Source organism: Betta splendens, chromosome 8 (genome assembly GCF_900634795.4).
Source record: "Betta splendens chromosome 8, fBetSpl5.4, whole genome shotgun sequence".
Taxonomy (NCBI): domain Eukaryota; kingdom Metazoa; phylum Chordata; class Actinopteri; order Anabantiformes; family Osphronemidae; genus Betta; species Betta splendens.
This window is the reverse complement of record NC_040888.2, coordinates 8,546,115-8,561,315: the sequence shown is the minus strand read 5'-3', so window position 1 is coordinate 8,561,315 and position 15,201 is coordinate 8,546,115. Positions and strand designations below refer to the sequence as shown.

General features: G+C 46.6%; 1 protein-coding gene across 1 annotated transcript; it reads right to left on the bottom strand.

Moving 5' to 3' along the window:
• Positions 1–17: 17 nt before the first annotated feature.
• On the bottom strand, positions 18–14,612 carry cntnap1 (contactin associated protein 1). The gene is made up of 24 exons (XM_029157778.3): positions 13,892–14,612; positions 10,819–10,920; positions 10,542–10,735; positions 10,142–10,295; positions 9,750–9,953; positions 9,254–9,438; positions 9,016–9,165; positions 8,667–8,928; positions 8,405–8,554; positions 8,148–8,322; positions 7,965–8,071; positions 7,756–7,878; positions 7,394–7,597; positions 7,164–7,320; positions 6,957–7,084; positions 6,622–6,795; positions 6,295–6,513; positions 5,976–6,215; positions 5,666–5,905; positions 5,462–5,589; positions 5,287–5,380; positions 4,983–5,213; positions 4,846–4,890; positions 18–3,116 (listed from the first exon to the last, which is right to left on the bottom strand). Exons 1-24 carry the CDS (start codon positions 13,950–13,952, stop codon positions 2,917–2,919), a joined length of 3,927 nt encoding a protein of 1,308 aa, XP_029013611.1. The 5' UTR covers positions 13,953–14,612; the 3' UTR covers positions 18–2,916.
• Positions 14,613–15,201: the final 589 nt, after the last annotated feature.

Here is a 15,201-nt window from a genome sequence, read left to right as displayed (position 1 = left end):
GAAATCACACAAACACGTTTATTTCAAGCTTCTTTTATTGAGGTGACAGTTTGGCTGTGCCTTTTTTTAAACACAGTAATGGTCATTTACAGTGGAAGTAGTAACAAAACAAAAGTCAAGCTCATCGAAGAACAAAGAATATCCTAAGTTTCAGTGTGATCACAAACACAGCTGTTGATATTTCTGGTACATCTTGCAGAAGGATACAGATTGATGGTGTAGTGGAGTCTTAACCAACCTGCCTGCTCTTCACTCTGGTCCTTGACTTCACTAGATTGACATTGTGGTGAATTAACTATCACATACTGTGTGTTTCCCTATCAGCTGAAGTGAACCAGCATTCGTAGCACCTCCAGTACATGATGTGAACTCATCACACATCCTGTCTGAGCCAACAGCGTCTTGCTCGTCTACTCCCTCTGCTGGACCACAGCATTGGCTCCAGTGCATGTAGTCGGGTCGCATTAAACCTCTAACTTCCAGTCACGCTTCACCGACGCACAAGTGAGTTGGACAGCTGATATCGATGCACATGGTGACTTTTATTATGACTTATTGTTTCATACTGAAGTAGCGGCTGTCCGGACAAACTACAAATACAGCACCTCCTCCTTTGCTCCCAGTCAATCACACATGCACACGCTCCAGGGACCACGCTACACAAATAACAAGTGAGTTGCTAGAAAGTGACAATAAAAAGCTAAATGTTTCTCTACATATTTACTCTAGTTCTGCACAAATATGACTTAATGTGTGATCTGATTTTCATGCAAATCCACAAAACTGAGTAAAGGAACCCCATATGAAAGAGATGTCACTGAGATCCTTGTAATCTGAGAAATATTTGGATCCTTCATTTAGTTTCATGACTTGCATGAAAATATAATAATGTTTAAAGTCACATTTGCGCCTAAATAGAGTAATGGAAGGTTAGATAGTTGACAAACCCTCAGGAGGAGCTGTATACAGTATAATATGGACTTTGACTGGTGATTGTCTGTGGAACAACACAACCAAACCGCTCTGCTCTGTTCATTCTTCAGGATCATTCATCTTCACTGAACATTCTCAAAAATATAGCTTCTAAACGTCAGCTTTGAATCTGTACATATTTCGTATAGTAGTAACAAGTCGCGCCTTTACAGTTTATGCATTTTTTTTTACATCTACTGTACAACCTGTCAATGTACAGTACAAATTCGCACAGTCCTGCACGTCTGTAAAGGAAGAAACCGACAAAGTTACCTTTGGAGTTGTACTACACAGAGAGCAGGTACTGTACTTTCTTTATCCTGAGCATTCTACAAAAAAAACTACCATGAGTAATTTGACTTTCAGTGCCAAGCAGCTTACAATGGAAGCATGAGAGCAGCTCTCTCTACTGTAGCGTCTGGTAGTACATTACAGAGTCAGAGGTTTTACATTCAGATCACTCCATCAACTCGATTTGCATAAACAATAAGATTCAAAACGTTGCCTAACACAGTTTTTACGTATACAGTCATTACATCCTATTTGCAAACTAAACTGAGACATCAACATCACTGGTGGCCGATATAAGCTCATATTATTGCATGTTACTGCAAAGTGCGCTCATGCTCTATACTGTATATGCATAGCTGATGTGTGGCATTCTGCTATTTTCTTCACATATGCAATAGTGTTCTAGTATGGGTGAGAGTTGCAGGCCTAAGCTTTTGGCTGCGCCACGCATCCAATCAGATGTCCTTCCGCTGGAGAAGGAGAGCAACTAAACACATAGCAGCAGCAGCAGCAGCAGCAGCGATGACAGCACGATCAACTGTCCTACAGCTTAAAAAACAAACTCGAACGGAAGTAAAACTCGCTCTTGTGGTCCTCTGTGTGTATGTGGTCGCGTGTGCACTTGTGTGTGTTCGTATCTACGCCTCGCCGCACGGCCGCAGGGAGCAGCTAGTTCCTGGAAATGCTGGAAACTGAAAGGATGAAGAAGACTGGCTCTTGTTAGAGATGTCCGACAAGTCAAACATTTTTGTAGCACCGAGCTATTGGCAGCTTGACAACAACATGAGCAACCACACGACCCAAAGGAAGGAGAACTCGGGGAAAGGTCTTCAAGGTCACTCTGTCCATGTGAGCCATCATCTCACTGAATTGATTTTGACTTCTACACTTATGAATGTGAGAATCCTGGAATTGGCAAAGCTCCTACTGTATATCTGCTGCCAGCCTGTGCTGTTGTGTATGGCTAATGCACTGTTATAGGCTGAAATATAAACATAAGCGTACAGTATATACCCTTTACAATCCTTACAGTATGTATCATCTCACATTTTAAAGCTCCATGCTCAAGTGTTGTGCACTCATCACTTCCGTACAAAAACAAGCTCTCAGATGTGCTCGAACCCCGTATGTGTGTGAGCTATGTCAAAAATAACCCCATGGTCGATTTTAATCAAACTATAGATCCTAGATACGATAAACTGACAAAGTGAGATGACGACGGTTTTAGCAGGTTTTAAAAATGGCTCAGAAAATCAATACAGTTTATTTAATTCTGATGTGTGAGCTGCAGTAAAACATTCTTTGAAATCCTTTCCTGCCAGTGTCCGACTCGAACCCGATCTGAATAAGCTAGCGTGGTCAACTGGGGTCAAGCTTGCTCAGATGAGGCACTTCAGTTTTTCACCCTGTGACACAGTGTGAGACTTGCTGGCTGCTCACGCAACGCGGGGCTTGATTTGAACGTCGAACTCGCCGAGATACGGACAATGTGGAGCACCAGGCATCAGATCCCACTCAACCGAGGAAAGTTGAAATAAATAAAATAAAATAATTAGAAAACCTAAAACAGGTATCTATGGTTGTTGTAAGTGCTATTTCCCGCTCCCCTGTCCCCAGTCGAAACCCAACCCGCCTCCCACAGGTCCTGTGATGCTAGTCACTCCTGAATTCCTCTTCAATTTCCGGGAGGTTCTTTTTTTCTCTCCGCAGGGTTTCGGTCAGCGGCCTGGAGCTGCTGGGAGACTCCAGGTTCTTGGGCTCGTTGGTGAGATAGCTGCCCTTCTGCTGATACGCGTAGACGTAGATGCTGTACAGGCCGAAGAAGAGCAGCAGCAGCGCCAGGAGGACGATGACTGAAGGAGAAAGAGGAGAACATTTGAGGAAAGGAGGTTAAATGCTGTAGATGGTAGCTCACTCTGCTACTAGAGGTCACAGTTGATCATAAATGCTATACAATGAATGTTGACTTAGTTCAAAGCTGCTCTATCTGTAAAACACAGCTATAACGACAACAGTATAATCGCAGTGCATTATTACTTTCCTCTCATTTTAAAGTCAGACATGCACATACTGTCTACACGCTGTGAATCCCAACATGTCTCCTGTGGCTCATGTCTGCAGCTTCTACTGTGTGTTTGCACTCTGTGCCTCTTTAATAACATCCAGCCACCAGTGACATGGTTCCTGTCTTTTCTCGCTCTCATTACATAAACACAGACACAGTAGACTGGCTTGTAGATGGCTTCGTGTTTAGAGCTGCATAGGATATGATTTGTTTTGGTCCGTGACGCACCATGAACAGAGTGGCGTGAGCGTGACATAGGCCTAGATGAGCTTTTGAGTTGGAGCCTGGGACAGGAAAGCCCTCACCCACCCATCCCTGCCTTGAAGCTATTTCTAGCAAATGACTCAACCACCACCTCTGGGTCTTGGTACAACCAGAACTGTTATTGCTTGCAACAAGATGGCCCAGTAATTCAGGCTACTGCTTCAGCTAATGGTTCTCTTAGTTCAGGCCCCATCCCCTCGGGTCTATCCTCTCAGTGGGTATAAGAGAATGGATCAATGCGGTTGATGCTGCTACTACAGTATTTTTCTAGGAAGCATATACACCTAACAATTGACCTGCTTAGGGAAGAACTGAAGCAGTAAACTGACCATATGCTCCTTAAGTATCACAGATTTGTGCGTTAGAAAAACAGACTGTTCAATATTATCAGCTACCTTTTAAACAAGAGGCATAATTTTTCATCCTGTGCCGTATATTAGACGAGGACGATGTCTGATAACCAACGGGGTCCATTGCTGTGATGCCCGAACGGTGCACTAATCTTTAATGACATGCTGATTTCCTGCATTAGCATAATATCTCTGGAGCTGAATGATCTATTAAGCTGCGGCGTCTATCAATGATGAGCAGTAATCCGGGCCCATGCAGACTAAATATAGCTGATCCGGTAAAGGTCTCAGACAGGGGCTGGAGCAGGGAGACGCTGTGCTGTGCTGCAGATAAATCCTCAAGCTACAGCCTCTTCGGCTCAACAGGGGAATCTGCACTGCATTTCTGTAATCTGCAACACTGTGGTGCAGACTATTCTGTCCCCCCCGGAAATGTCTGCTTAAAATAAAGTGTTTAAATAGATTAAATAGACAAAATAAAAATACCAATTGTATTGTAAAATTATACTGCCTTTGTTATCGCCACTAAATATAACCATCAATAAAATACAAATGCTTCTCTTTTTTCTGATTTGTCCCACATGTAAAAACACTTTAGCCTGAAAGCAGGGCGCTTGACTAAATACTCAAAAGCCCACAGTAGAATCTGACAAACCTACTCTAATTTTGGATGAGAGGATTTTAGGAAGAAAGTAAATAGATTTTTAAATGGTGGATTTGTGTCATGTGGGACAGCAGGGAAACGGCGAGTGGAGCAGAAACGAGAATCGGAGGTTTAAATAAACTGCAAAATGTCAGACTGCTTGGTCGTATTTCAAATGCAGCAAATATATAGCAGAAATAATAGACATGCAAGGGTTGAGACTGAATAAAATGCAAGAGATATGTTTTTCTTAATCCTACCTGTTATCCAAAATAGACCCAGGTCATCATGGATATAAAAATACTCTGTAAGACACAGATAAACAGTTGTTTTGGGGATAAAGAGAAAATTATATTTTGCTTATACAAAGAAACAAACACTGTTAATATAACCTCACCTATGCCAGTAAACCAGGGGTCCACCTCCCACGGTACGTAGCCCAGCACAGGCGGGAAGGCACCGCAGTTGGACTCGGAGACGTAGCCTTGTGTTGTCACCGGAGGTTCTGTTTCATTGGGTCGAAACAGAGCCTTCAACGGGGCGTAGATGTTGTACCTCACTCCTGATATGCAGCCTATGAAGCCTGGAGCGTTGTGTCTCTGGATCTCATAGTCTATGTCACCAACCTCTGAGGGAGAAGATACAAGCATGTAAAAACAAACCTAATCCACAAATTTGAAATGTAAAGGGGTCATAGTTACCCATTACTCTGCCCAGAAACATTGACTTGGGTGAGTCAAACCTGGCATCCTCCACCAGCGTTATCTTTTCAACAATGGGCTCCATGTAATCCACCTGCAGGCAGTTTCAAATGTGTCATGGAGCTCTTAAAAGGAGAACCCATAGTGACTCAAAAAGTGTGGCGTAAGCATGGACCTGTGTTTTGATGGTTCTGTTGTGTCTGGTTATGTTGACGTAGTGGGGGTAACCATCCGCAAGGTTCCTACGCGTCAGCTCGTACTTGTGGGTTATGAGTCCCAGCTTATACCGCAAATCCACGCTGCCTGTGAGAGTAAAGAGAAGTTAGCAGGAACGTGGTCTATTTTTTTTCCTTCAATAAAGTATCCTCGCCTATTGTACCATCATTCTTGAGGATGACAGCGATGTAGTCCTGGACAAAGGAGCTGATGTAGAGCAACACCGCCGGCGTGTGGACAGTGCTGAAGCTGAACTCAATGTCGTCCGCCGTGTCGTTGTAGCCGAGGCTGAAGTTGTCGTAATGCGGGTCAACCCAGGTGGCCCACATCGCCTCGTCGGACACAGGCTTCTTCTTTATGTTGTACCGCAGCCATGAGCCAATTTCAAAGTAGGCGCCGATGTCTTAGAAAAGAGCATCACAGATTTAGACAAGATATTTGGTGTCTGTGCACTGCATTCAGTCTGAACTCACCTTTATGACAGTAGAAACCATCGAAGGCTGTGTTGTTACAGTCACAGGTGTAGGCCGCGTAGCCCTCAATGCACTGGCCGCTGTTTCTGCACGGTATGGTAGCATTGAGACACTGCCCAGTACAGTTTCTCCTTATACCCTGCTCCTCATTGACTTTAGACTCTAGGTCAATAGGCACGCCGTTCATCCGCAGTCCTCGGAGACACCCCAAGAAAGGTCTCAGGGTCCGGTTGGCTGCACCTAATGCAAGCAACAATTAATGCTTACACATTGTCTTTAGTGATGAACCAAGATTTCTAAATGTCCAGGGTCAACCTACCTACTAGTATAGGATGAGTAAACTGCATGGTGACAAAGGTTTGACCTGGGAACCGGGTCACAGCCCAAGGTTGATAATCAACCTTGATGCGAGCCAGTTTCACGTTAATCTCGGCCTGAACAAAGTGCCACTCGTTGTCATTGAGCGGCACGGGAGAGCGTAGGGTCACGTTAAGAATCCCGTCACCAACCATGAACACAAACACCAGATTATGGGTGGCTGGGAGGAGAAAAGCAGGAGGGGGAGATAATTGCAAAACTCCAAAGCAACTCTCTGACAAATGATGAAAAGGCCCACGCTAACAGAGAGACAGTTGGGCCAACTCACTGTTGAGCTCTAATCGAATGAAGTTCCGGAGCTGGTCATCCGAGTTCTCCAAGAAAACGCCATGGTCACGATAGGTTTTGAAGTGAAAGGAGATGTCTGCACTGGAGCCAGGCCTGAAGGTGGGGAAGGTTATGTAGGTGGGTTTGGTGAATGCTATGGTGTTCCAGATGTTTCCTGTAGAAAAGTGAAGTACTGTATAAGAATCTGTTCTGAAGCTGCTGTTGATGGGCTGGGTTATTCAAGCCACCCCACAGCAACTCTGAACATTAATACACGACTGCAGAGGGAACCAAAAATTCAGAACTTTGGACCCCATCACATATGTTAAAACTCACTGTCGCCATGGCAGCGGAGGGGTCCGACGGTGAAGCGTGCTTCGGAGCCGGTCCTGTTGGTGTCACCGACCACCACCTTTCTCACAGGCAGATGGTCTCTGAAGTCCAGGTAGCCTTTATCATTGTACCTAAAAATCCACAATTGGGATGTTACAACTCCAATATCAGGGTCAAATGCAGAATCTGTCCAGTGTAGCTTCTTCTCACCATTGCCTATAGTCTGCATCACAGTTGCACTGAAACTTGGGGTCGACGCAGGTTTGGTTAATGTAACAGCCGCACTTGTGGACTTCTCTGAACGTTCCACCCCAGTAATAATGAGACTCGTTGTTGCGGCCAATCCAGAAACCAAAAGGCCTCCCATCTGTTGGGTAAAAATAAATGTCTTTTCATTCTTATCTATTTACCAGTGCGGTGTTATGAGGAATCCCACTCACTGGGGGTGTTGAGCAGACGAGACTTATAGCACGAGTAGTCGATCCACTGCTCACAGTACATGGAGATGTTGGCCAGAGCAGTAACTTCATCCCAGGAGGCGTTCCAGTAGTTGACACTGCCGATGTATGGCTGGTCTATCGAACTCCCACTCACTTTGGTGCCTTCCACACGGTCGTGCATTATTACTGTCCACGCTTTATAGGCTGAAGAAGTGTGAGGTGTTATAAGTTGGAATAATGTTGGGTGTATATTTTAAAGTCCTAAATAGTTTCTCCACATGAAGCTTTTCAGTAAAAACCCATATTGCATGTAGTAAATACTGAACATATTGCTGATGAGGCAAGTGACGGCGTTTGCTTACACTTCATTTTGCAGTACACCTCAAATGGTTTCAGGGGTCCACTCAGATCCGGATCGATGGTATAGTTTCCCGACCAGTACTTGCCGCTGAGGCGGTAGGCCTCACATGACTCTTTATAAACCGCTGTTCAGGAAATGTGCAAAGTATTATTCCATCAGACAGAAACATAACACCGACCAAGATGAACAATTACATGCTACAACACTCACACATGTGACACACTTCTCCTTTATAGCCTGTGTTCTCACAGACACAGATGAAGTCGTCCCAGGACTGGATGCATCTTCCTTCGTGCTCACATGGGTTTGGAGTACATCTGTAAAGAAAAGACTCCAATGGGTTGCATAAATGTATGACCATGGCCGCCAAATGTGCACTGGGCCCTACTGTACCTGTCAGTGATGCCACAGGTGCCTAACAGCAGCTCAGCGTAGCGTCCCCACTGTCTTTGCAGAATAATGTCGATATCAAGTTGTTCGTTGTCTATAAAGATGTGCTGCATGCAACCGTGGAAGTGGTTCAGCTTGGTCTCACACTTCCTTATGGTGTTATTAGTCTTTGGACAACCTGAATGCAGGAACTCAAACGTATGAGCGGAACAGTATAGATTCACAACATAGGCGTGCAGATGTGTGAGTCTCCACCACACCTCCAAAGAAGTAGCGGTCCCCGGTCCGAATGGTGAAGGGGTTGGTGATCTTCAGCGGAGAGCCCTCTTCTTCATCAATGGTGAGCGTCAGCAGGTTGTCTCTGGCTGCCAGATCCACTGTGTGCCAGTATCCATCATTGAGCCGGTATCCTAGAGATTGGAGAGGCGTCTGGTGAAGTGGTTTTACTTAAACAGCTGCTGATGTCTACTGGATGAGCGGTACAGTACAGTCCTGCGTGCTCCAAAGCCTGAATGTTCCAACCTGCTGCAAACTGGAGCTTCTTCTTTCCCGGCTGGAATATAGTGACGTTAATCTGGCCCTCGCTCAGACCCAGCTCGAGGGCGCCCAGGTCGTCGGCGAACCGCGTGAACATGAGCAGGCCCGTGTAGTCCCAGGAGCGGAACTTGAACTTGACAAACATACGAGGCCTCCTGAAGAAGCCAGGCACCTGGAGGTAGTTGTTGGGCCCGGCAAAGGTCATTGGTTTGAGGAGGATGTCACGGCAAGCGTAATGCATCTTTTTCTGGAAGGAGGAACGAGATATTATGAAACACAAAGAAAATAATAAGAAAGTAATACTACAAGACAGTTGTTAGCAGACTAGCCCAACCTTTCGAGGTATGCGGATTTCGTCATCTTCTCTTTGAGCCTTGTCAATAATGTTTATGCCATTGATGAACACATTCTCCAGGCAGCCTCGGAAATTAGGTGTAGTGGGAAGGTGAGGCAGGTTTGGCTCTATCACTCCTCCTACGTACATCTGAGAGGTGCATAGAGACAGTCGTCCTCATTCAGCCAGAACTGTAATCCCTGTGTGGTTGGTGGATTTCTAGAGGAATAGAATGTACCTGTGTATCGAGGTCAAGGTGTGTGAAGTCTCCATTACAGATGGCTGTGACTGTGTGGCTGTCCACAGTGAAGTTCACCTGTCTCCCATAGCGCTTAATGGTGACATAGTGCCAGTGCAGGTCGTCAAGGAGGCTGCCAGCCGTCAAAGTAGTGCGACCGTTGACTTGGTGCACGACACTGCTTCCTGGGAAATAAAGAAATAAAAAATGATCAAAACAAAAAGGTGAATATATACTGTAACATGCTCCTCCTCAGGTGGATGTAATTGTCAAGTAGTTTAAGTCCACAAAGAAATCCCTTCTATCATTTTCAACCTAAAAGCTTTCCTCTTTATTGATTTCGCCGCCCACTCCTGCTCCGCTCTGTGTGTGTGAGTGTGTGTGTGTGTGTGTGTGTGTGTGTGTGTGTGTGTGTGTGTGTGTGTGTGTGTGTGTGTGTGTGTGTGTGTGTGTGTGTGTGTGTGTGTGTGTGTGTGTGTATGATAACAGCCTGTACCCAGGCTGATGTACAGGTACAGTCGGCCCTTCTTCAGCTCCAGGGTGAAGACGTCTCCTTGGATCCCCTCGCTGTGCAGAAGCAGGCCGTCCTGCTCCAGTGTCTTGAAGTTGATGGCGATGTGGTCCTGCAGCGTGCGAGACCTTTTCCCTGGGTACATGTAGACGACCGAGTCGTCGCCATTGTACTGTAGCACATAGGAATCTGCAAGATAGAGCTAAATGTATGAATGTAATCAGGGTGTGCTACAAAGGATTTAATGTTGTTTCAGATAAGACGTATTTATTGAGCATTTAGGGATTATCAAATATGAGTAAGTGCTAGGATTGTAAAATGCCCCTGAATCTGTATCAGGCGTAACAAATCCTGTGGCATCCGTCAGTCATTTTTACCATAAGGGCATCCAAAAAGCTCCAGCCTCACTCCGATCTTCCCTCCGTTCTCCGTGTTCCATGCGAGGGGCAGCAGACGAATGTGTTTAGCGGTGAAGGCGTAATGGAAGACGTTCCTCTTGATCTGATAATAATTCCAGTTCCCAGGCAGCGTCTGCAAATACATTGACACGAGAAGGACGGCGTGAATGACTTAATAAGCGACTGGAGATGAACCGATGATGAGATTAGCTTTGTCAGCGTTGCGAGTGAGATAATGAGTTCTGTCTTTGTTTCAGTGCCAGTGAGCGAAAATACAATACAATAATACAATAGAACAAAATTGAAAAGACAATCCTTGATTCTTCCCTGTTTTCGCCCACTATCCCTAAACCAGCCGCGCTGGCGGACTGACACCTACAGAGTTTCCTCCTTTCATGATGTACGGCGTCCAGGAATCCGGTCGGTCTCCATAGAGTAGAGTGTACTTGGTGACCCAGTCGTATGAGTTGAATGTGCCTTGGGTGGCAATGGCTAGCAATCGATACTTCCTGCCCAGGTTGACCTGTAGCCATGGCTGCCTGTCCCTAGGGGACGGGGACCAACCACTGCTCCCTGAGGGGACGAAAGAGGACCGTTACTGTAATGTGATGCTTTTCCTGGTGGATGGATGAAAGTGTAAAATTTCTATATCTTACCGTACAATTTGGCAAAATTGGCTGAGTACAGAAAGTTATATCTGGAGGAGGCCAGGAAAGAGGAGGCATAGAGGCTGGAGACCAGAGGATCAACACATTCTCCTGCAGTGATAAGTCAGAAAAGACCAAGGTGAGTCATGGCTTTAAAAGTGATACAAGTGAAGTGGTGCACAGCCTGATGAGAAATCACCAAGGGGTGATTAATTAGAGTCAAGTGTCTGCACCAAGTCTCCTTAGGGATTCACAAATAAATATATAAATATGCTGAGTTTTGCGTGGACCAAGAAAGGAATTGTGTTCCCACTTTGCTTTGCCTGTCAGTGCCTGGATCTCACTTTATTGCTGTGTAATATCCTGCAGATGCAGATTCATGGGCAGGAAAAGTCAAAGTTAAAGCGACACTGTTGCGGGACTGATGAGGGCATCACTCATCTGCCGCGTCTGCGCCGAGGGGCTATTACAACTGACCATAACTCAGTCTTATCTGGCCTGCGTAAGTGCCGTGGATGAATCTGCAACGAAGGCGAACTGAAGGCGCAAGAGCAACACTGTCTTCTTTTAGTGCCTATGTATGCTTTGTAATACCCGAAGAGATTTAATGCACCAGGGCGAACGTCTAGTGGGGTTCACATAGTCAGAGCTTATTTTGTAAGTACAATCCTCTCAGGATGACTGCAGCTCTGTGTAGAGTCTGAAGATGGAGGTGAAGGTGATTAAGCTCATCGGAGCAGAGCGTTCTGTGTAGAACTCAGAATTCAAGTCTGTGGGAGTCATTTTGCTCAATCTGTCGAGTCGCACGCCGTTCGTCGGGGCGGGAGGAAACTGCTGAGCAAGGGAAACGCGACCTTGTCTGCGCATCCGAACCCAGATCGTCAATAACACAGCACGCTGTTTTTCCTTGCTTTCCTTAAATAGCTTTAATAACAAAAGCTCATTTCCTGCTAAAACACTAAGACGTATGGATTTGCCTTGAATCCTCATTTAGTGCTACTGGGAGGAGAGTTTGACTCCATCCCAGACTGCAGCGGTTGAACCCAGGCCGCTGTCCTTTCGCCGACGCCATCGCACACGCCTCACCATCTTCCCCCCACCTCAACGCTGAACACCAACCGCCCCTCTGCGCACTGGCTGCATCCCATTACATCACAGGCTGCTCTCGCTCATCATGATGTTGCTATTTTTTACTGCCCCCCACCTCCACCACTGGGCGTTGTCATGTCGCAGCAGCCTCGGCGTACCTGAAGGCTGTGCCGAGCTTTCTGTGCCCAGGTTTTGCCTCCCCCTCGTTGCGATCGTGCCCCCCCCCCCCCCTTTTTTCCTCCCTCTCTCTCCTCTCCCTCCCTCTCTCTCCTCTCCCTCCCTCTCTCTCCTCATTCATCATTGAAGGCTTGTGGGGGGCTCTACGGCGCTCCTGCTGAATCATCACTCGCCTGTAACTGCTGGTCGGCGGTTCAGAGCTGACGCATCACTCCATACAGTATGCAGAGAGGCGCCTCCTCCGCCTGTCACTGCCCGGCCACGCGTGGCCATTGAGGGTTTCAGACAACAGCCGTGTCTGTGGACCACCTCCACTGAATGCAGATGTGCACCAGCTCATTTTAAAACATGGCGCCACACAGCTGCAGATATGAGCTGTAACGGTAAAGCATGTTGTGCAAATGGTGTCACTCGATTGGGTGGTGTCCAACTTCTGCCAATCCACATTCATGACATTCAGATTAAACAGGCTGTCAACTCAGTTTCCCTCCTACAAATGCAGCATCGGATGCTCACAATGACATAATGCCCACAGCATCAGACTGACATGTATGCTTTTAAATCACATCGGTCCAATTCGAGGTGACACACCCACGTCTTGCAGAGCCTCCACCCTGGCTGGGTCACAGTGTACTGGGATCTGAGGCTCTATTTTAATCTGGCACCGCTCCACTCCTCACATGCACACAGCAGATATGCACACAAAGTATGGGCAAGCAAAGCCAAGCCTACTTCCCTTCAATTAAGCTTCCACACCACCAGTGCAGTGTTTGCTTTCATCCTTTATATCACTTTGCATTACAGCAGGAGCACAATGCGACAGAGCATTAGTAGTACTGATAATAATAAAGAGCATTCTATAACTTAACAGGATGAGCTCATAGGTAGAAATGTAGGAAGACTGTGCATTTATCAGTTATTGTAATTCCCTCTAATTTGCACCATCCATAATTTCACATCACAGACCCCCCACTGTTTACACCTTTCAGTGCGCGTGACCGACTCAGATCGTCTGAGGACGTTCTGGCACTGACATCACCTGCAGGGCTTCTCGTTCCATATCCAATATTCGCCCCATCGCCGTTTACCCTAAACCCACCGCACCACGCGCTTCCCCGATCTCACAGCGCAGTGAATTCACGCTGTGCGGCTCGCGGTGCTTCGTGGACAGGTGACCGAAACGCAGGCTTCCCCAAAAAAAACTACTGCAGTGGGCTGGTCCCGCTCAGGACGCGGAGCCCTGCTCGTCCAGTCGCCACTTGCAGAATGTGCTTTGCGGATTTTTCAGCAGCGACATACGCCATCAACGGAAACCGGAGCTTGGACTGTGATAAAACAGCACGGATCGCCCTGGAGCGGTCGCGCTTTGTCGTTAAGCCGCAAACTGAAGCCATGCGGCGCAGAAACTTGCGTGCTTGGCCGAGAGAAAGCGCCGCAATGCAGACAGTCCAGCGCGACGGGGACCAGCGTGCGCACCTTCCGCAGGACCTACGCGGCTTCTTGTTGCACTTTTCTATGGTCCCGAAAAGCAAATTTGATTGAATGCGCATTAACCAGAACATATTATCTAATAATCTGCAAAGGAATACGCCTGGCGTCATCGCAATGGTCCTTGCCCTTCAAAAAACAGCGATTTGCCCTCCAGTGGTATTTTCCACTTATTACCGATCGTTAACCTGCAACTTTTTACCCAAATGATCACAAGCTAAGCGATGTGCAAATAATCCATGTGGACATTGACCTTAAAATATGCGGTTATGATTCAATTCTAGTAGCCACCCGGTAATAGATGAATAACTGCTGTTCTTTCACTTACGTGATGAGCAATGTTGAAAACCCAAAAACAAGAGGCATATGCTCAGTATTTTGCAAGTCATCCTTCACTTAGGGCACGTTTCTCCGTGTGGTTTATGTTAATTAGATCGTGGATCCTTCTGCAGCATCCTCTCGCCCCCCTTTTAGCCCAACTTTAACTCGCGCGGCTCCAACTCCTCTTGCCGGGATCTTGGGCAGCCTTCACCGGGGCGGGGACGCGCACCGGAGGCTGGTGCTGATGCTGCGCTTCGGCGAGGGCGCGCAATTCGTCTTTTATATCCTTAAAATTGATTTATATTTACATGACTGTCATGTAGCGACGCGGCTTCTGTGTGAGAAATGGCAAAGATGACTGGCTGGTGGGAAGCTCTGAGCCCAGTGGGGGTAAGATTGTGTTGCATCCCTTCCTCAGGCGTCTGGAGTTTATGACGCGTTTAAGAAAAGAAGGAAGAAAAAAACTTATAAAAGAATAAATGAACTGTATGAGGAAAATTGCTCAGAAAATAAACAAAAACACATCCAGCTCTTTTTTAGATGATCCGCAAACAGAAGGTTTTCCTCCTCTTCTTCTGTGCCCTGGCATCCTCTCCTCGGCTGTCACAGTTCTTATAGCTGCACTGCGTTGGTGAGCTCCCTGTCTCTCCAGGAATGGATCTGAGCTCGCCCCAAAAGTAGAATCCAAATCCTTAATGTCCTGTATTATGAGGGGACTCACACAGAACCACAGTGTTGCTGGGGCGTTTGCTCGACCTTGTCCAGGTATAGCCGGCTCATGCCAGTGCATTGACAAATATGCCCCAGCTGTGCCTTAACTCTCACAATCATCTCTGCACACACACACACACACACACACACACACACACACACACACACACACACACACACACACACACACACACACACACACACACACACACAGAGGGGGATGGGGGAGAGTAAGAGGGAGGCAAAGGGGGATTTGTGGTGATGGGTGGCACACTGACCACAAAATAAAAAGGCTTTGGGATTAAGAAGTGGGTTTATGGGACGGTAGTGTGTCTGTAATGATGTGAGATTGAATGGCTGGGCCAGTGTGGGATTTACTATGTTTTCAATCAAATCAGACTGTCACATTATAAGCTCCCCGCCTCTGCATGTCCTCCTGAAATACCATATCAGTATAGAATTGCATCTGCAACAAGCAGACAATGACGGAGACAAGATATAGTCATAGGAGTCTAAAGTAGGACATCAAATCAGCAGGGAAAGGAGCAGATGGGACCCAGGTACTGCAGTGGTATTTATTTAGGTAGAGAGCAAGAGACAGGTAAA